Below are 22,297 nucleotides of genomic sequence, written 5' to 3' on the forward strand. Positions count from 1 at the left end.
TGAATTTTTAAAAATTAATTTTACTATCTGGACAAAATGTACTATTCAAAATAAACACCATGATCTCCTTATTTAAAAAAAAACAAAAAAAAACTTGTTTAGTATTACAGTTTAGTAATTTTATGTAATGATATATTCATTTTTAGTTTAATGCTACACTCTATGGTAGTGGTTGCCAACCAAGGTTCTGCACAATAATTTAGAAAGGGGTCATTCCACATTAGCACAACACACTTTTGAATCTTAACGTCTCAGATTCCTTCAATTTTGCTTAGGTTTTGTGTAGATATCCTAGCCTTCCTTAGCTTTTGCTTAGGTTTTGTGTAGATATCCTAGCCTTCCTTAGCTTTTGCTTAGGTTTTGTGTAGATATCCTAGCCTTCCTTAGCTTTTGCTGAAAAGATGGGTTTTGATAATTTATTTATGTCAAATGTTAGTGTAGAGTATTTTCCTACTAGTACCAAAAAAGTTCTGATGCCAAAAAAAAAAGTTGGAAACCACTGCACTATGCTGTCTTTGCTTACTTCCATTGAGGTAACCATTGGACTTCCTCTATGACCTTGAACAATTTACATATTTAATTTGAAATATAACAAACAAATTATTTTGACATTTAAAATAACAAAAATACCTAAATCATGTTTAAATGGATTAAGTCATGTTTGATAAGTCAAATCCATCCAAATGTAATTTAATACATAAAGATAATTCATATATATAGTTGTCCGTAAAACTTAAATATAAGAAGATGGTCAGGGTTGGATAGGCTAAACAGACATGGTGTTTGACCTATCACTTTGAACAGCCCTGATGAAACCCTGCAAAGTGGGGCGAAACATCGGACATTAAATAGTTATAAACTATTTGTTATTTTTTGACCGCAACCCTGGCCATCTTCTTATAAATAAAGATAATTCAATTTTTAAAAAAAATTAACTATAAATTGTAAATAATTATTAGCTTAAGATTATAAAACAAATATTAAATCTTTCTACTTTTATTCACCTAAAAACATTTAATCATGTTACTTGATTACTACATGATACTTAATATAGTATATACTAAATACACCCTTCTATGCATATAAACTCATAGTATCTAATAGAGTTATGACATACATATTTTTTTTCTTATTCTCATTTATATATCAATTCCAATGCATCTTCACTGGAGATATTAAAATATTATTATAATGTATGTAGGTATGTATTTTTGTGTGTGTGGGGGGAGAGAGAGAGAGAGAGAGAGAGAGAGAGAGAGAGAGAGAGAGAGATTTAAAACTGTATTTATATGATTAGATATAGGACTAGAGGTAGAGTTTCCACTACACCAGCTCCTGTTGAAGAAGAAGAACCTTCAGAAGAAGCAGAATCCACATCCACCACTGCAAAGCCTAGGTAAGATATTATTAATTTAATAGAATGTTTTATTTATTAATTTAATTCTGGTATGTAATTTATTTTAAAGAATTTCAGTGATTCTTATGTTACTTTCATCATTCTCCTGATCCTTATGTGTCATATGTTCATTATTATTTATATTTTTATAATAATCTGTAATTGTGGTTTGAATATTTATCTTGTTTTCATTTTTTTTTTTTTTTTATCATATTCTGTATTTTGGCCCTTCTCCTAACTATTTTTTCCTTTATTATTACTGTACCATAATTTGTTTTTCAGTATTTTTGAATTTCCATTTTCTAACAATATATTGTTTATAAATGTTTTTGTTTATTATATGTTTGTTTCATCTGTTATTTTTTAAGTCCTGTTTATTAAGTTTTTCACCTTATTTATTTTTTGTGTGTATGGATGATTGGATAGGTAATTTAAAATTTTATTACTGCTTATTGATTCTGTTGGTCTATTTTATTTATATTTTCATATAATTTTTATTTAATATTAATTCCATGTCCAGATATCTAATGTTGTTGTTAATTGGTGTTTTAATTTTAATTTGTCATCCTTGCTGTTGAACCATTTTATTATTACTAACAAGTCATTGACGTGTTTTCACGTTAGTGGCCATGTTTGATCCCATCGGCAGGCCCCAGCTTGCATATAGTATTCATTATTATATTTAAAGAAGCCATTATTAACAATTAATTTTATTCCTTCAATAAATTTGTTTTTGTCTTTAATTGTAATATTATTTTTTATACTCAATTGAAAAAACAATAAACAACATTAGATCATATAACATGGAGCTAACAATATTACATGGAATTTATATTAAATTAAGATAATATGAAAATGGTCAAAAAAAAAAAACCAATGATCAATAATAAAATTTGTAATTACCTACCCAATCATCCATACACACAAAAATAAACTAGGTGAAAACATATTAAACAAAGCTCAAAAAATAACTAATGAAAAAATACAAAAAAAAAAAATTAATATACTATTTTTGATAATGCAAAAATAACTAATAACAAAAATAGTAGTAGTGCACAGTATAACTTTACTTAAACATGACAAATTTTTTTATATTGATTAGGACTAGGTATACTATTAAGGAAAAAAATAACTAAATAACTATTTTGTATTTTATATAAAATTGATATGTAATGTATATATAATGGTGAAATTTCAGATGTATCAATCTTAAGAAAAGGGAGAAGAAGAGCTCCAAAACATAGATAAAAAAAATGAAATATGTGCATGGTGAGAAAATATAGGAATATACTACATGAAATGTATTATTTTCTAATTTCCTACTGTTAGTGTTTTGTTTTTTGAATCACTTACCGGCCACTGAGACTGCGCGAATATCATTGGTTAGGCTTCTTTTGGAATATTGATTTTCTTCCTTTGGACCACATCACATCCCTCTTTTTTCCTGTATGTATCCCTATCTAGACAGTCAGTATCTGAAGTTTTAAGGTTCTTTAATTCTTCTCTTATTTGCCTTGTGTATACTCTCATGCTTTTGTAGCTAAAAATTTTGTTAAAGGTCTTTTTTGTTCAATCTTTCCTCCTTCATCCTTTTCATGTGCCCATAGAACATCAGCCTTCTGATTCTTATCTCGGTTTCCAGGTCTTTGATTTTTCTGTGGATCTCTTCCTTAGATCTTCCCCTGTAACCTTCCTGTGTTTTCTTGGGTGCATAGATTTTCTTAAGATCCTCCTTTCTATTCTTAGTAGCTTTTCCAATTAGGGTATAGGCATGTTGTCTACTGTTATTGTTATTTCATAAAAGAAAATTTCATTATTTATTTTGAATGGTTTTCTATTATTTGTCAGTCTTTATGTACTAGTTTTAAATATTGTAGGGTAAGAATTGGGGGTACTGCTGGAGCCAGACCTTTGAGGCCTGGTCCAAGGCTAAACCTGAGGCCTCTGAGACCTGGCGCAAGTACTACAGCTGCACCATCCCCAGCACCTTCTGAAGCACCCGTTGAACAAGAGGCAGCCACTACACCAGAGGCTCCAGCACACTCAGAGGGAGATGCACTCACAAAGCTTAGGTCTAGACCCAGGCTCAAGGTCCAACCTGTTGTCCCACAAACAAGACCATTCAACAACCAAAGGAGACCTCTCATTGGTAAGTTTTGTTTTTGTCATTTTTATTTTGAAACTCACAACCTAATTTATTAACCCTTACAGTATTGATAAAGTACTTTAAGCTTTTTTTGACCTCTGATTAAGTAAAGGCATGTTTATAAGCTGGTTTTTAATCCAGAGCTCGACAATATATTTCGAAATACAAGAAAACAATTTTTTTTATTTTGTATTTTAAGCAAAAAATACAAATTAGAAAAATTATTTTGTATTTGATATCTTGTATTTCAATAACTTTTAATTTATATTCAATAGAGTTTCAATTATAAATTAATTTCATTAGAAATTTATATTTAAAACTATCATTTTTTAATATATTTTTGTTAACCCTTAAAATATAACTTTTTACCCATTTTTTTAAATGTAGGTTTTCATAAAAAAAACATAGTAGTTACATATTAACAAAAAATTGAAATATATAATCTTTGATATGATAAATGGTTTTTCATTACGATATGTCCTGTCAGCTAACATGCTAGACCTATTGCGACTCTACTGCCATGACAGTAAATGCTGTCGTGACAGAAACTATATCATGGGATTAACTGTGGACCAATTATTCCCAAAACCTTTTTCTATTCGTTTTGTAAAAACTAAAACTTATTCAAAAAGCACCTCTTATTTAGCAGCTGTTTAATAAGAATTTCAAATATTTATGAATAAGTATTTCAATTACAAAGTCCTATTCTTCCCAAATATGTGAGTATAATTTGTCCGCATCCGGACCATATTCCATTCAAGTATAATTTGTATTTGAAATACTGTTCTTCAAAAATACTTGACAGTAATTTATATTTGAAATACTTTGCTTTACTAAAAGTATTTTGTATTTGAAGTTCTAATTTTATTAGTAGTTTAGTTACAAGTTTTACCCAACTCTGCCTTAACCCATTAGGTCCCTAGATTGGTTGTCCTTGATATCTTCTCCCTCCACCACTTTATGTTACCTTCCCATGTGCTGTTTCTAACCTCTTTGTAAAGTGCCACATTGGCAAATATCCATAACCTGATAGATTAGTGCCTTCAGGTAGCATGTTTTTGTTGTGGTCTTAGTGGTTATTATTAAGTTAGTTAGTGTGGAATAGATTGAAATTGGTATTCAATTGATTTCTTTTATGAAAATGTCCAGAAGTAAACCAAACATCCTTATTGCCGGGACACCTGCAGTAGGTAAATCAAGTATTGCTAAGAAAGTTTGTAAACTTACTGGACTTAAATACATAAACATTAGCGAGTTTGCCATTTCTAAGAAGTTAATTGAGGAACATGATGATGAGATGGATTGTGAAGTAATAGATGAAGATAGGGTGATCGCTAAATTGAAAAAGAAAGCTGAAAAGGGCGGTTTGATAATTGAATATCATTCATGTGAGTTCTTTCCAAAGGAATGGTTTGACAAAGTGTACATAATAAGGGCTAGTATTTCTGTTTTGAATGGTCGCCTGACGGAAAGAGGTTATAACGACAGTAAAGTAACTGAAAATGTTGAATGTGAGATATTTCAAGTTGTTCTTGAAGAGGCCTATGAAACATTTGGAACAGAAATAGTTGTTGAGCTGGTTAATGATGACAAAAAGCAGTTAAGGAAAAATACTAAGCTTATTGTTGATGAAGTAGAAGATCTTAAGAAAAAGTTTATAGAAAATGAATCATGAATAATTAACTGATAAAGCTTATAATATTATAAGGTGGACCATGATATTGGACTTCCAATAAGGTACCATACTTTGGCTATTATTTTTAATGCCATTTTGTTTTACTTTGTATGATCATTTTCAATTAAATATGTGGTTTTCGATGTCCTGGAGGATGGGAGGTTGGATTCATTTTTTCAGATATGTTCTTATTAAAGAGTAAATATTATTACATAAATTTCAAGTTAAAAGCTGCTTACATCAGTTTCAAGTTGTGAATAATGACTATTGTTACTAATATCACAAGCTTATGAGTAGTTTAATTATTGAATCATCTGCAAAAAGGCATTCCTAAGGTAGTGCCAAATTCTATAGCATGAGATTTGTAGCTTTAAATATAATTTTTAATGTTATATAATTTTTCTAGGACTGAACAATAGAAGAAGAACAACTGAATCGGAAGCTTCTGCTGAAACAACAACACAGCCAGCTCCAGTTGAGACTGAAACTCCTCCACCGAGCAGCACTGAGCCGCAACCTCATACTACAGAAAATAAATTGGCTTCACTAATAGGAAGGAGGAGACCAATTAATAGGAGACTTCCAATCCAACCAGCTGGTGATCATTAAAGCCTTGGTAATGTAAGATGTTGGCTTTGAGTCTATTTTGTTAGGGGATTCCTATTTATTAAAGTAAATCGTTTACTCAATGAATGTTTTTTATTATTTTTTTTTTTTTGTGTAGTAAAATATTTACTACCATTTTTAGCTCTTTTTGGAGTAAGGCAAAAAATGAAATTTTAAAATTTATTGATTACTGTAAATTATGAAATCATATTTCTTTCAAACTGAATTCTGTAATTAGTCATGAAACGTTATTTCTGGACATGGTCAGGATATGACTATCAAGTCAATATCAATTTTAATTACCAGTATGATATTACTTCCACGTGTTTTATAACCTGATCATATAGATATCTGATATTATTGGTAGCATACACCAAAAACAAAAATAAAAGCATGAATTTTTGTAATACAGTGTATGATAATCGATTCTGGCTGTTTTAGTTTACAGAGATGAATTCTTATGTTCTATTTTCATTTGTCTTAATTATATATGTCCATACAGATTTTTTTTTTTTTTTTTTATTTGTCTTAATTATATATGTCCATACAGATTTTTTTTTTTTTTTTTTTAATTTAACTGGTAGATAAATAATGAAATCTACTTTTTATTTTGTAATAATTAAATTTCTTTTGTTTATCACCTAACTAAAAGGTAGACCAAAGACAGAATTCTTTTAAGGATGTAACAATATATTTTAGATCCTGAAATAAAAAAAATCTGTAAACTTGTACAGTTATACATGATTAATCTGTGGTTGTTAGATGAATTAGGAGTTATGAAATGAGGAACTAGTGGTAGTTTAATTTCACACTGCCAACAACAAATAGTAAATATATATAAATGTATGTTTAAGTATGTGAGAAAGAAAATTTACTAATAATGTATTAAGTAGTAATAAAAAAATTCTGTTACAAACTGATGATAATTTCCCAGTGCTTATGCACTATTTAATCAAAAAAATTAATTTTGTTATACATAATGCAAGTTGTGCTCTGCATATTTATTATTATGCTATATGTTGATTTTTGTAAGTTACTTTTGGTTTTTCCAAACTGTGCCAAGAGAAATATTTTATAAATAATTATGTGTAAATAAAATGTATTTGTCAAATATTTCTATTTTTATTTCCCTATGTTTTAAGATAAAAAGAAATCTGGAATCAAAAACTTTGTCTTGATTTAAAGATATGACTTCACATTAAAATTATGATTTAACCTTAAAGTTAACAATCTTCAGTGTGACAGGAGGATCTGTGGGACCTATAGAGATATTTATTTTACATTTTAATGTAGACTAATTTTTTTTTTTTTTTTTAAGTTTAATAGGTCTGCTTTAACAACCAGTTCTGACCATTCAGAGCATGTGCAGTACAGATTTTGGGAGGTAGAACCCCTGCTACACATGCTCTGGACTGTTAGAACAGACCTAATCTATTTCCATGATGTAAATAAATGCATTATACTGAACATTTGATTTGATATAAAAAGTAGACAAATAATTGTAACTGAGTCAGACAAATTTTTGTACACAACTCGTGTTTTACCACATTGATTATACAAGGAAGAATGTTTTTCTGATTTTAACACTTCAGAGAACCCTGAGTAAAAAAATAAATATTTTTGGTCTTTGGTTTTTCTATATTATAGATTATCTCTTGATTAAAGGACTTATATGTATTTTTTTTTTTAAAGTAAACAAAAACAATTTTCAGTATATTGCAAATGAATAGTTTTACGGTTTCCACCTCCTGGATATATTTCCTACTTTGCAAAGCTCTGCTAAAACATGTATGAAAATGTTTTTAGATCAAATAGGGAAGTTATGTTTGATAGAGAAGAGATACTGAAAAAGAAGTCACAAGTAATCTATCATGCTGAAGAAATTTTACTTTGCTGACCGATCAATCTATTGATACATAGTAATAAAGCTTATAATAAGGTGACCATTTAGTCCTTAGGGGAATTCAGTCAATTTTTAGGTTTTGTCCTTTTTTTAAAAAATGAGTTCCTTTCCAATATTTTGAAACTAATCTGTTAATCTCTGTATTCCCAGCCTAACTTATGGGTCATGTGATAAAATATGAATGAATGAAAAAATAATTGTTTCATAATATAATTAAAAGGTAAGTAAGTATAAATAATTATTGTATTATTGCTTAAATTAATGAAATGTTTTATTTGTTGAGTTATAGTTTTTTCTTAATTTTTTTCAACCTCTTTGTTGTAAATAAATTTTTTGCTTTAACAAAAAATATTCATTCAATGGAAAAATAATCATGTAAGTAAGCAATTAAAAGGATGTAAGTATAATCAATGTATTTTTGTTTGAAGAATTATCATTAAATCAAATAATTAAAAGGGATGTAAGCATACAAAAATTCAGTAAATATGCTTTATTCATGCCAAAATCATTTAAAGCATTAATAAGACATCATAGTAATTAGTAAAGTTGCTTTCATCAATAAGTAAAATAATGTAGGCAAAAATGTGACACCAAATAACTCAAATGCTAACTGCTCAAGGGGGGTTGTATTTTCTATTGGGGAATAGAGGTGTCACTTATATATTAATATAATTAGAGAAAATCATATTAATCTTCCAAACTCTCTTAATATAAATGGTTTTCATAACCAAACTAATTCACAATACAGCAATTAAATAAGAATCAAATTAGTCTATTATGGGAAATTTCAATTTCAATAAGTTTTTATGATGCATATGTCCTCATAAAACACATTAAAAGCCTAACTCTCTTAATCCATGTAAATGGTTAATTTTTCATAACAAAACTAATTTACTTTACATTATTTAAATCATAATTAAATTATTTGAAGTTTCTAACTGACCTTATTATAACAAAGCAAGACACACTTATAAATAGGTGAAATTATTTTATCATAGTTAAAGTCAAACAATAATATTTTTTAAAGGACAATATTTAATTTTTATTTTACTATTTCATACTTTATATCCAGTTTATTAAGTTAATAAGAGCATGAAGGAATGAACATAAATCAATAATAATAAATACTGACTAATTTAAAACACAGATGAATAAATTATACACCGTTTTATCTCCGATAAATAAAAGAGAAAAAAATACATGTAATGAAAATTTAGAATGTTGAAATAATTGCTCAACTAACTATCTAAAGACAGTCCAAATTTAGATAGAAAATCTATTTAATAATAGTTCGGCTAACTGCGTAAAGATAGCAGCACCAATCAAGAAACATAGGAAGTAGTAATTCCATTAACCCCCGCAAGAGGCCAGCACCATCCAAACAGCCATTTCCGAAGTCTAAGAGAGAAATTTTTATTTTGTATTAGGATATTAGGAACTCACAGGAGCTCAACTGCTTGGATCAGATAGTTAAGACTTGTGTTGGAACACTTGATTTGTTCCAACACAATCGTAACGGCTGACGGACTTGTTGAGCTCCTGTGCGTTCCTAATATCCTAATGTAAAACAAAAATTTTCTTGCTAGACTTCGGAAATGGTGGTTTGGATGGTGCTGGTCTCTTTCGGCTGTTATCGGAAGTACTACTTCTTACCATTCTTGATTGGTGCTGTTATCTGTAGTCAACTAAGGGAACTATTATTAAAAAATATTTTCAAGCTATATTTGGACTAGGGAAGCGACAGTTTGTATGGTGCTGGCCTCTAACGATGCTAATCGGAACTATTATTTTCTACATTTTTTTATTTCTGCAGTTGGTTGAACTATTATTTTGACATTCTGAATTAAAAGATCTGTTAGAAATGTCAAATAATTATGAATTTAATTATGATTTAGGTAGTGAGTGGTAAATTAGTTTTGTTAAGAAAAATTAATCATGTAAATGGATTAAGAGAGTTAAGCTTTTAATGTGTTTTATGAGACATATGCATCATAAGAACTTGTTGAAATTGAAATTTCACATAATAGACTAATTCGATTCTGATTTAACTGCTATTTGGTGAATTAGTTTGGTTATAATAAATTGAAAACCATTTAGATAAAGAGAGTTTGGATGAAATTGTATTAATAAAGGATTAAGCGAGTTTGACTTAAGGTGTTCAATAAAGATATATACATCATAAGAATATGTTATAAATTAAGAAATAAATAAAGATGAGCAATTTTGGAAGTGAAAATGAGATTTAAGTGAATAAGAGAATTAGGAAAGAAATTTTATAGTTAAATAGTCGTTTAAATTTTTATTTGAATTAGATTATGACAAAATAATTCCTCATTATAATTCCATTATTTTAAGGTTTCGGGTAAATTTTGGGATTCCTCCTGGATTGGTGTTAGTCCCTGGAAGAATTATTTGTAGGACCTGGGATAGATACAATTTTACTTTTTGGGGATGATATAGAGGAACAATGTTTTCCCGCCTGTCCTCATTACATTTGGTAAGGTTAATATGTTGCGACAGTTCACTGTCAAGGTGTATACATATGACAGTTAATGCGACTGTTAGTCCACTGACATTACTTGTACTATTAATGATCATGCCAGGCCTTCATTGTCACTACTGTAAACTTATCTTGACAGGGATGCTGTCATAACTGCAACTATCAAATAGTTACATGTTGGCAGTGACTTAAAGGTTTGGAGCAATAACGGAAAGTGTTCAACACAATAGTTCAACTGTGAAACCGTATAAATGTGACAGTTGCTTTACTGACATTACTTGTACTATTAACTGTCACGACAGTACTGTACGCTGGCAGACATCTGTACGTTCAATGGTTTCTGAAATGAAGTTTTTCATAAATCAAACTTATTGTCTGAACAACTATAAATCAATTTATTTTAGCATATATCATGAAAACTACTATTCCTACGAAGGTAAAGGTTATAAACTTCTTTACAGTCCATTAAACTAGCTTTAATTTGAGTGCTAATAGACATCTGTACATCACATAGTTCCTGAGACATAGATTTCTCAAAATAAATTAGTGAAGTACTAATCTTTCAGTAGATTTTTGAGAAATTATGCTTTTTAAAAAGCTATATCTCAAAAACTATTGGACGTTAATAGCTCTTTTAGGGCTAATATTTCAGCAAATTTAATCTTCTTTAAATAAGATTCTCTTAAATTTTCTAGTGTTGTTGATAGTTTTTAAGATATAGAGCTCCAAATGAAAAATTAATGTTTTGAAACAGCCGCCATTTTTTATTCCTCCTACCTATACTTGGCAGACTCATCTATTTTGACTAGTAATTATACCTATTTTCATTAGAGTAATCAAAAATTAGGGTGAGATAACTGCCTTTTTTTCTTCCCGGCTCTAGTACTAAGTAAAGTATGAATTAATATACAGAAATGCAAAGGACGGAGAGGAATATTGACTTAAGAGTCATAGAGACCAAACGTCCTAAAATATATCATATTACATCGGGAGGATTTGTAATCAATAATTGTATTACATATTCTTACTTTCTGAACTATATTCTTTTATGAATGATAACAAGGAGCCTCCAATAATTCAAATAAAAAAATACGTTTCCCACAAAGTACAAACTTGTTTTTTATTAATCGGGAAAAAAGATAGAATCCTTTATAAAATTGAAGAGATTTTAAGTTAGTGGTTTACAACCCCTCAGAGGTTTGCCACTAATAAACAAATAAGCTCAGGTGGTTGAGGTTCAGGTCTTAACAGCCTGGGAACTGCGGCGGCGTCGGTTTGAATCCGGCCTGGGGTCGACTTTTTTCATTTCTTAGAACAGGTTGGTTACCTCTAGATAATCCCCCCTTCCCGTTTGTCAGAAATGACCAGAAAGGGGGTAATAAAAAAATAAAAACGAAGAAGGGAAGCGGAACTTCGTGTGAATTGACCTTTAGGCCAATATGTAATAAGAGATAATTACCATGAATCGATTGATATAGAGGTAGGTAGGTAAAAGATAGGTCTGACGGGTTACCGGAGAACCTCCAAGCGCGTATTGGTGAAAGCCCTAATAGATGGATGAGGATCCTTCGAGAAGAAACCTTGCAAGAATGGAATCGACGGTGGGTGGATTGCTTAAAAGGGGCCACCCTAAGGAAGTACTTTCCAACCGTTGAATAACGCCTAGAATCAACGTGGGTCCTCCCCGACTACTGGATCTCACTGTTGCTCACGGGGCATGGGGGTTTCCGAGCTAAGCTCGCCGTACATGGCATAAACATCGATCATCTATGCCCAATTTGTCAGGTTCCTGAGACCGCCGAGCACGTCTTACTTGCCTGTACCGCCTATGAAGCACTGAGAGCCAAGATGATGAGGGAAACAGGACTCTATGTTCTGACTGAGAGCGATCTTCCTGAGCTGATGAAGAAAGATAACTACCCGCACTACAAGACCTTCGTGTATGGATGTAAGGAGGCTGTGGACCCTACTCACTTCTCCCTGGGTAGGAGAGAATAAGCTACACCAGCAAGGCCTCAGGAGGAGAGCAAGATTTATTTTGTAACAATAGCAAGTTGTATGCACAGCTATGTAAATGTTGGTCATATGCAGCGATGAGTTGTACCAACTGCTGCGAATACACGTATTGTCTAATAGGCAGAGTAGGGTGATAAATAAATAAATAATAGGTAAAAGATAGGATAATTGATAATTCTACACTAGCTACTAATGAATCCATAAACAGCTGAACTAACCTATGCTAAAATTATTCAAAAAGATAACACTTATACAATGACAAAGCTTTAATACACATCACAAAGATAACACTCATACAATGACAATGCTTTAATACACATCACAAAGAAAAACGGCTACAAAACACACAATGGATATTTTACATGGCAGGTGAAACTTATTCAATTTGTAAGTATTTTTATATTTATTTTTTAATCATTTTCCCGATTTATTAAACCATTTTTTAGCCTAAGAAGGGTAGAGTGGAAAGGAAAGTTTGGCCACCGCTGCATTTGACGGCAGATAGTTAACAGTAACTATAAGAATATACACAACTATATCAAATAGTATCTCTGTACATTTAAAATAGCCAAAAAAAAACTCCCAATTGTTAACACAAATTTGCTAAACCCACTTGTGAATGTATTCTTCAGATATTGGAAAAACGAAATTTCACCAAATTTAGCACTCATTAAACTCACTATTTATCAAAGGCGAGGTCTAAGTGCAGTTTCTAAATTCTACGTTTGGTTTTTGAAGATTACAAACAGTACTTAAAAGAAGAATTGTAATATTTAACAGAAAATATTTTATTAAGATTAAATTTTGAAGATGTTAAGAAATATATATGTTGTATCCATTCAGGCGACTTTCCTTAACACTTAGGCTGCAAAGGCCAATACAATGATGTCTTCCTGTATTTTAATATTGTTTTTTTTTAGCTCTCATCTTCGAAATTTAAAAGTTAGAATATACAAAACCGTTACTGTTCTTTATGTTTGCAAAACGTGACATCTTACACTAAGGGAAGAACAGACCCTAAAGATTTTTCAAAATAAAATATTCGGACCGAAAAAGGATGAGTTAATTTAGAAGTAACAAAGAGATCCCTGATGTTAATTATACCGAACCGACGTGTGAAGACTCGAGAGGTAGACCGAAGCGTAGGTGGAAAGATTTGATATGTAGATATGGACAGGCATAAATGGACAGAGGTATGCAGAAAGCGACTGGTGGTATTAGCACCTAACCTTCGGATTTGCTATGTTTTTAGCATTATTATTTTTACTAATTTTGATCCGACTATGAATTTATTTTTATTTCATTATTTTTTTTAGTGTATAGTATTTAACAATTAAATTATCCTTCAAACGAGCATCTGAAATGTGTCCAGATTTTTTTTTTCGTACTCTCCTATGGAATAAAATATTGAGTAACACGTACAAATATAGAAATATATACAATAAGTGTTCAACCCTTCTTTTAACCTGAGGTATTCTAAGGTGAGTTTGTGTACGTCCACTGTGTGGGAAGAGTCGCCAATATACACTTCAGTTATATGTTGAGTGGGGAGGGTCCGCTTTGCTGGTGGTGAACTATGGTAGGTTTAGACTGCAGAGCCCAAACTCCTTCCTCAGAGGGAAGCTGGAGTTCTCGTATAACAGTAGTTCTGGCCCTCTATAACGTTGTGTCTCTTACTATTCGCCGAAGGGCGGAGTTCTGGAAGCTCTGCAGTTTTTGAAGAGTGCTCTTGTATAGGTGTTGCAGAAGGGGTGCACCGAAGAGCAGCGTTGAGATTTGAATTATTCGAAACATTAATAAACGAAAAATAAACTGGTTTCGACGGGAAACAAAGCAATTTACCTAGATGAATAGCAACTTGAATAAGCCGTATCATAAATAGCCAATACCGGCCCGATTACATGATTTTTGGTTTATGTGTTTTGTATGGAATTTAGCTGCCTTTGAAATGCGTACATAAAATTATTATTCTCAGTGTTCTAAAATGGATCGATCCCTTGAAAATTGAAAATAGAAAGTATGACCCGATTACTCTCCTCCTTATCTAAATCTAAGGAAAGAAATATACCTATTATTGCTAATACTGGTCCGGTTTGGATGAATTTGTTAAGTAATTTCATTATCTATCGAATAGAGATATACTTACTTTACATATATGTAAATTTAATTTTTATGCTATAAATATACATATATACAAGTTATGGTTGGACAAGGCATGTATTCAACTCTAATCCTAACTCCCCATGTAAATAAACCTTAATTCTGTTCCCTTTTTTCCTTTTTTTAAGTCTTTCAGTCCAAGTGCTCGTAAGTTTATATATATATATATATTTGACCGTATAATTTAAAATATGAATTTGGTCAGGGTTGCGGTCAAAAAAGGACAAAATAGTTTTGTTTTTTGTTATGTAGAATCTAGACCGAAAAACATTTTTTTTCTAGACCGTAGTGCCAACACAGCTCTAGTGATTTGAATTAAAACTTGCTTAAAGTCTTCTACTTAAAGCCTCTAATCTTCTATATACAACATACTTTTTTATTTTATCGATTCCCATTTTAAAACTAAATGCCGGATGATAATGTTAATTTTCTAGGATCATCGAAGAATGGCTTGTGACATTGGTGCTATATATGAAAAAGTAAATAGCATAGTCTCCTCCGGTAAAGCCTTCCACTGTGACGGCGAATTTTTTTTTTTATTCAAATTTTGGTTAGTATCCACCATGAAATTTAAAACCTCAAATTTTGGGCGGAGAGAGTTAAATTATACTTTTCCAGGTCGATTCCAAAGATTAAATATTAAAATTAAAAGTGAGTAAAAAAAAATTGTTTTCACATTTGTTATGAAATTTAATGCTTTTTAAATGTTTACATGAAATTTTTTAAGCTATAACCAATGTTTTTCAAGATATAAACAAAAGATATGATCTCCCCAACCTCTTAACTTTGGTAATATTCAAGAACTTTTCACCTCTTTGGTAGTCCAAACGAAGCCATGAAGTCACTTCTTGCTTTCTTAAGCTGTTTTTTCATTTCCCTATACATCCCCCTCATTGGCTGGCCTATATGTAAAAACTACTATTCTATTATATTAGACTATAGTATTATATTGTAGTAGATTAATACATTATTTCTATTTCAGTTGCAATAAAGAAAGCTAGATTAATTAAGCAGAGGATATCATGAGTGTGAAGGATTTGGCGTACTCTCACCTCTCAATTGAGTCTTTTGACAGAAGTGTCAATGAAATATGTCACACACGGAGAGGGGTAAGGAACTACTTTATAATTCTCACTCTAATTTATTGATTGTTGTATGTATAGCTAAAACATAAATCACATTTCTTCAATAATATTATTTTATTGGAGTTAATTAGTACTTTCTTAGGGCAGTGATGATTATTTAATAAAAAAAAAAAAAAAAACATTATACAATGAACCAGTTTTAAAATTGTTTATGCTTTATGTCTAAAAGCTGTTTCAGATGATAGTTTCACCAGAAGTAGCTCTGCGACTGATATCCTCGAACAGTTCTCAAAAGAGGCAATTGACGGATATGAAACTAGCATAGAAAGTGGGCATGACGCTGACATCGAGGAATCCAACTCCTGCCAATTCATGATAGAGAACTTTTCATTTAGTGCAACTTCCTTTCTTCAAAAAACAGGGAATTCCGAAGAGTAAGCTTTTATTCTATCGTTTATAATTATAAATTATACATCTATGGTTAATTCCTGGTAATTATCTTAAAGAAGCTGGGGCAGTTTAATCAATTCAATTCCTGTAATTGTAGTAAGATAGTATATTAAAACTAACAGACTATGCAAAAATATGTTACATCCTTATTAATATTTGAAATCAATAAATAATAAAGGCGACTGCAGGCTCGAACCTTGCAGAACGAAGTTTCCTTCTTGCAAGTAGCTACAGCTCGAATCCGATGGACTTATCTACCCTTTCGCGACTGCAGGCTCGAACCTTATAGAACGAAGTTTCCTTCTTGCAAGTAGCTACAGCTCGAATCCGATGGACTTATCTACCCTTTCGCGACTGCAGGCTCGAACCTTGCAGAGCGAAGATTCCATCTTCAAGTACTTACGGGAACTAGCCGTAAAGACTCATCCTGTCCATTCATCTCTTTGCCAGCCAACTAACCTGAAAGAACAAGCATTGCCGAGGCCTTCTGGTATAGAGTACCTCACATCTTCAATTGGAGTCAGAACCACCCGATATAACACAGCCACCTCAACAACACATAGCTAGTGCTTACGAATTGAAGGTTGCAGTGCCTCCTATAAATATTTAGTCTAATTTGGTTCGTAAGATAGAAAATAAGAAGGTAAAGTGTTAGGATAATTAAGTGGAAAGATAATAACTGAACCTGACTTAGATTTGTGTATAACCCCTAAAGGTTGTAAGTCTTTAGAGACGAGCATAAAGTTAAATTAAAGAAAATGATGAACATTGCACATTAACTTAGAAGTCTAGAACACAAAAACGTAAGCCCCGGATGAACGAAAAGAGGGAACCTGATTCGGGAAGAGTCATAGATGAACAGGATTAGGACTTTGTCCGCCAGGAGTGGGGAAACGGTGGCGGTAGAGTTTAACCGTCAAATCTAGTAGGCTGCATGTTTCGATGTTAAATTATATTTTAACCTACTAAAAACGTAACAGTATACATTCTGTTTGCCAGTTATTGTCGGTGAAATAAATCATCATTTTTAAAGAAGTTGAAAGAGAATATCATTACAAGAAGTATATATGTTCTATGGAAAGGAGTCGTAGGTTCTTACGATAAAGAACACAGTTTAGGAAAGAGAAGAGGTCTGGATCCTCCAGAGAGGACAGAATGAAATTAAATATTAATATACATTTCCAGAAACAGCACTATAATGCGCTGATGTATATCATTATTCCTTCTCCTAACGAGGGGAATTCTCAGAGGAGAAATTTGCTTCTTTTTTTCCGATCCCTCTAAAACAGAAATAGACATGAATGAGTAAATGCATGATGTGAGGATAAACATAATTCAAATACTACCTTTTTCTTCTTGTATTAAGATGCTTAATACTGCTATGCTGAAATATTTATCTTTGTATTGAGATGGTTGTTCTATTGAAACTCTGATTATAATATCTAGAAGTGACGAGCCTCCGCATCCGAAGCTTGAGGAATTCGCCGCGCTGATTTTTTTCTATTTTCTCCCTCGTTCCTATTTTATTTATTTATACAATTACAATATATAATATAACAAATATATTTATATGCACATTATTTACATATTATTTTCCTATTTTTTCCCGTGGGTATTATTGGGATAGGGTATTATTTTGGCACTTTAGGCCTTTTATTTAATGAATGGGGAGGGACCACTCTGCTGGCTTCTTTATTTCATTAAATTCGGACTGCAGAGCCAGAACGTTTTTTTTTTTTCATAGCCCCAATAGAAATAATATTATTAAAATAAAATAACATACATTGCGTTTTTGTAACATTTGTCCTTTTACTGGAGCAGTGCTAAGGATCACTGTAAGGAGTGATTGATAAATTATATTATTTGATTTGACATAATTGCTTTTTAAACATACGAGATGCTGAGAGCGCTGATACTTTCTGAGCTATTAAACGCCATCCAGAGATGCAACGTGTTAAGACGTTCGCTTTTAGTGCATTCGAAAATTCTATTGTAATATTGATTTATTCTAATATACATTTAGGAATATCACACATATAACATGGTTATTAATTTCTACGACCTAAGTATTTGCTAGAAATATACATTTCTATATACGTTTGCCTGAGGACTGTAGTAGTTCTAGTTGCCACAGCTAAGTTCGTCATAGCGTATCGTAAAGGACAATCGGCAGCTTGAGCAGTAGCCAACAGATTGTGGTCACTACAATATAGTTCACTCAATTTGTTTTATTTTCTTCATTTTATTGTTTTTCATCATCTTATATTGATGATTGTATTTGCATCGCTTGTTTCTCACTCCACTCTTATACCCTTAATCGCCATAAATATAAAAATTTTTTTTTGATCCTCCACCTTTAATTAGAGGTTTTTATCCACTCTGCTTTAATCTCACCTATAGACCTTATGCCACATATACTATTGATTAAATTCTCTAATATTGCTGTTTTTATGGCATCCACAAGCACAATTTATTAAAGTTTTCTTTTTAAAATTAATTTTTCTATGATGAAGGAATAATAATTATAAAGCCTTAGCAAACTCTAAGGTTCAGTTTTGATTCCATCAAATGATGTCTACAAACATCTGTCCAATGAAGCCCATCCAAACTGAAATCTACAAGATCAGTCTTGCCACAATCCTCCCACCAATGTTTCAGTCTATCTCCAGAAGGTCACCAGTTCAGTGTTCATTACCATACTAGAGATCTGTTCATTACTAAGTCCTAAAACCTTACAAGCCACAGTGCTTTAACCTGAATTATATTTACTAGGTGCAGTTTCCTCAAATCAATATTTTGTAGACTTCTCTATTAGGATCTTTATTGGTTTGAATATTTTATGCAATTCTTTATTTTCAAGACCTTAGGGTATTGGTCCTCCATTAGTATAAGAGGCTATGTTTCACAACTGTAAATAACAGTAGGAAGGATAATAGTTTTGTAAATTTTAACTTTCTGGGTAGAATTCATGAGATGAACCATTTCGAAATTGAAAAATAACAAGCACTTTCTTCCTTTTTTTTCTCATCACTTTCATTTCTAGTTTAATGATGAAATACGCACTCAAGTGTAAGAATTTTCTTTCCAGATATTTTTGCCGTATTTGCCAAGAAGAAAATGCTTCTGAGCCGAGCATTTCCCCTTGTCACTGCCGAGGCACAATGGGCCGCATACACAGAAGCTGCCTGGAGCAATGGTTAGCTGCAAGTGACACTGTAAGGTGTGAGGTTTGTGGCTTCAGGTTCACGGTCAGAAGGCGACCCAAGTATAATACTAATAAATAACTATTATAAATTTTTATTATGCATATCAAATGTTGCCTATGCATCCATTATAGATCAAGGATATGATTTTGAGGATCATTCAAATTTATATTTATCTTAACAGAAATACTTTATTCATTAAGTCTGCATCAATCATATCCTTGAGGTAGTATATTATTTAGCAAAAAAGGAAAGTGCTATTTAAAAAAGATCCTCAAGGAAGATAATTTATCTATTACTAATAATCTTATAATAGAAAATTATTAACTAAAAATACTATCTAAATAGCATTTCAGAAGAGTGAATGCTATTGGTTCCTTGAATTACTCAGAGACATGTGGGTGCTAGAGAGGAACATGGATGTTCCAACACAGTCCTGGTCAACAGTATGCTTTCTCTATCCCACCATAGAACAAAGGATTCTATTGCTCCAAAATTCCAAAAACTGCAGTAACACCATTGCAATGCTTCTCTAATCAAGGCACCTGTGAGGATCTTAGTTATTTGAAGAACAAATAATTTTCACTCTTTTTGATTGTTGTTTTGACATGTTTTGTCATTTAATTTGTATTGAATGAATTCCCATTGTGCCTACATTAATAATGTAATCAATATAAAATTAAAATAAATAAATCATTTTCCTTAGAGATCATCATTTATTTATTTAAATTTTAAATAGCTATCATTTTCTTGACACCCTATATTTTATAGCCAAGCAATGTAAATTCCAGAAAACCAAGAATAAATAAAAATTAAAATAAATGCAAGTATAATACAATAAATCATAAGATATAAACATTATAAAATATGATTAAATGAATGTCGAGGTTTTCTGGCTACTGAACACAGTATTTTGTATTTCCTCAGTTTTTATGATTAATTACTCATTGAAAAGGGTTTACTAAAAGTTAATAGCATGTAGAATAGACAACAAATATTTTCACAACTTGCTAATAAAAGTCAAATTGAATGTTCAATAAATCTCCTATTTGTTTCCCTTGATCCAATCTACAATAAAAATATTCATGCAAGTTAGGTAAAAGAAAGAAAAAACTAAGTGCATTTATTCAAACCTAAATAACCTGGAAATTTGAAACCAAGAGGAATATGATTCAAAATTATTCAAAAGTATAATTACTAACACATGACATTTTTACAATTTCTTCTATCAAATAAATAGCAATTAGAACCCCCTGGAATTTCAATACTGATTTTACAACATAATACCAAGTTGAAAAACCAATATTTATGAAGTCGATTGCATGTACCAAATGCTTTATGGTGTAAAATAGCTGTTTAGAATGCCAAATTATTGCTTTATTTTCTCAATTAATGTATCTAATTGTCCTTCATCCAATAGAAAATAGTAATTTGATTTTGTTTTCAGGTATAACATTCTAAAAGCATTAACTGTTTGGTTAGTCATAGAGGAGTCTAGAAGAGAGAGGTTATCAATGGTTTCAGACAGCATCTGGTTCTTAACAGCTTTTCCATTGATTTTATTAACAAACCATCAATCGATAAATCTTATGGAAATATTGCAGTTGGATGAAATAGAATCAGTTGATCTTAGTATTCCGTTCCTCCAGCCAAATATAGTAGTTAATGTAACTTTTTTATATTTTATATATATTATATACTTGTTTTTTTTCCTATTCCCTCGATTTATTTTTAACTCAACTTGCTTCATTCAACCGAAAAGATATAATTATAAATAATAAATAACATAATATTTTTATGTTCCTTTTGTAATGTAAATCTTAATAACATTTTTAATTATAATAATTGATCAATTTTTAATCAAATAGTTCTTAAATCTCTCACGCTTAGGTATGCTAATGATTTGGTATTATCTGGTGAGGACAAGGAAATTATAAAAGTAAACCCAACTATGTTGATAAACTAAGGCTTGAAATAAATACAGATAAAACAAAATATATGGTTAGCAGTAGAAATGGTGATATAGATATAGGAGGAAATACATTTGAACAGTTAGAGAAGTTCAAGTATTTAGATTCTACAGTAACAAGAAAAAAACAAAATTATTGAGGAAATAAAAGCAAGGTTAAGGGCGAGAAGTGCTTTTTATTTTTCAATTTTGAAATTGTTTAGCTCACAATTTCTGTCCAGAAACTTAAAAATTATATTCTTTTAAAATTTTTTGAGGTTAATCACTTCCATTCCTGAATGAATTATTTATTATTTATTCATGATATTGTACAACGTTTCGGGACCACTGTCCCATATTCATGCACTATAAAAACCTATAACAATAATAAAACTAACATAACACCAATCTTCATCCTTATATATTTTATCCTAGAGAGATAATCCAGATTAAAAGTTATAATTTATGAAACCATTATCCTTCCCACTGTTCTTTATAGATGCGAAACATGGCTTTTCATACTAAGGGATGAACAGCGCCTTAAGGTTTTTGGAAATAAAGTACTAAGTAAAATATTCAGGGCGAAAAAGGATGAGTTAACCAGGGAATTTAGAAGGCAATGCAACACTGAATGAGAGGGGTGTGAAAGGTTGTAGGGCTTAGTAATGATTGGATTCCTAAAATGTTAATTAACACTGAACCGACGGATATACGTATACACAGGTATACAACAGATTGTAGGTAGGAGAACTGCTGCAAAACAGATATGATAAATTTGGGTATGGATGGGTGGCATTGGAAAGATGAATGTAGCCAACAATTGGTGGTATCAGTATTGAACCTTCGGGTTCGCAAAGCATTTATCATCATTATTTATGTACTTAAATCTGTTTTAGGAAATAATTCAAGCGACTGGTCAGCTGACAACATTGCTTATAATGGGAGCAGTCAGCTTTCTTGATGTGTTATACTTCAGTTGGCTCTTCTTAAGGCTCCATAGACATTTTTTAGAATGGTACAAATGGTACAGGACCCAGTGTGAAGTTCATCTAATTCTTCCAGAAAACGAATGAAAACATTACAAAATATTATTACAGAATCATTATTATTTAAATTTGATTTAATGTAGAATCAATAAAATAAAGTTCATCTATTTAATAAAGTTGCTTAGTGAAAATGAAGTAAGTTATTTGTACATTATAATCTGAC

General features: G+C 31.1%; 2 protein-coding genes across 4 annotated transcripts in view; both read left to right on the forward strand.

Moving 5' to 3' along the window:
* The window catches only part of LOC106688173 (proteoglycan 4), a gene marked incomplete in the record, with an annotated part of 68,260 nt that extends 61,324 nt beyond the window's left edge, over window positions 1-6,936 (forward strand). The window contains 3 exon segments of the mRNA XM_067048114.1: window positions 1,298-1,396; window positions 3,274-3,545; window positions 5,624-6,936. Coding sequence (XP_066904215.1) covers window positions 1,298-1,396; window positions 3,274-3,545; window positions 5,624-5,826 — 574 coding nt within the window.
* Window positions 6,937-12,453: 5,517 nt separating this feature from the next.
* Window positions 12,454-22,260, forward strand: LOC106688171 (E3 ubiquitin-protein ligase MARCHF2). 3 transcript variants are annotated; one of them, XM_014432510.2, is made up of 6 exons: window positions 12,454-12,629; window positions 15,385-15,511; window positions 15,717-15,921; window positions 19,026-19,202; window positions 20,588-20,807; window positions 21,985-22,260. In XM_014432510.2, the coding sequence occupies exons 2-6, from the start codon at window positions 15,493-15,495 to the stop codon at window positions 22,159-22,161; spliced, it is 798 nt and encodes a 265-aa protein (XP_014287996.1). In that variant the 5' UTR covers window positions 12,454-12,629; window positions 15,385-15,492; the 3' UTR covers window positions 22,162-22,260. The 3 variants fall into 3 exon arrangements, with proteins under 3 accessions (XP_014287996.1, XP_014287998.1, XP_014287997.1); XM_014432512.2 differs by having other exon boundaries at window positions 19,026-19,157; XM_014432511.2 differs by having other exon boundaries at window positions 15,726-15,921.
* Window positions 22,261-22,297: the final 37 nt, after the last annotated feature.

The sequence above is a fragment of the Halyomorpha halys genome, unplaced genomic scaffold, assembly GCF_000696795.3.
Source record: "Halyomorpha halys isolate HHAL.00 unplaced genomic scaffold, Hhal_1.1 Scaffold1067.1, whole genome shotgun sequence".
In the NCBI taxonomy this organism is placed as follows: Eukaryota; Metazoa; Arthropoda; class Insecta; order Hemiptera; family Pentatomidae; genus Halyomorpha; species Halyomorpha halys.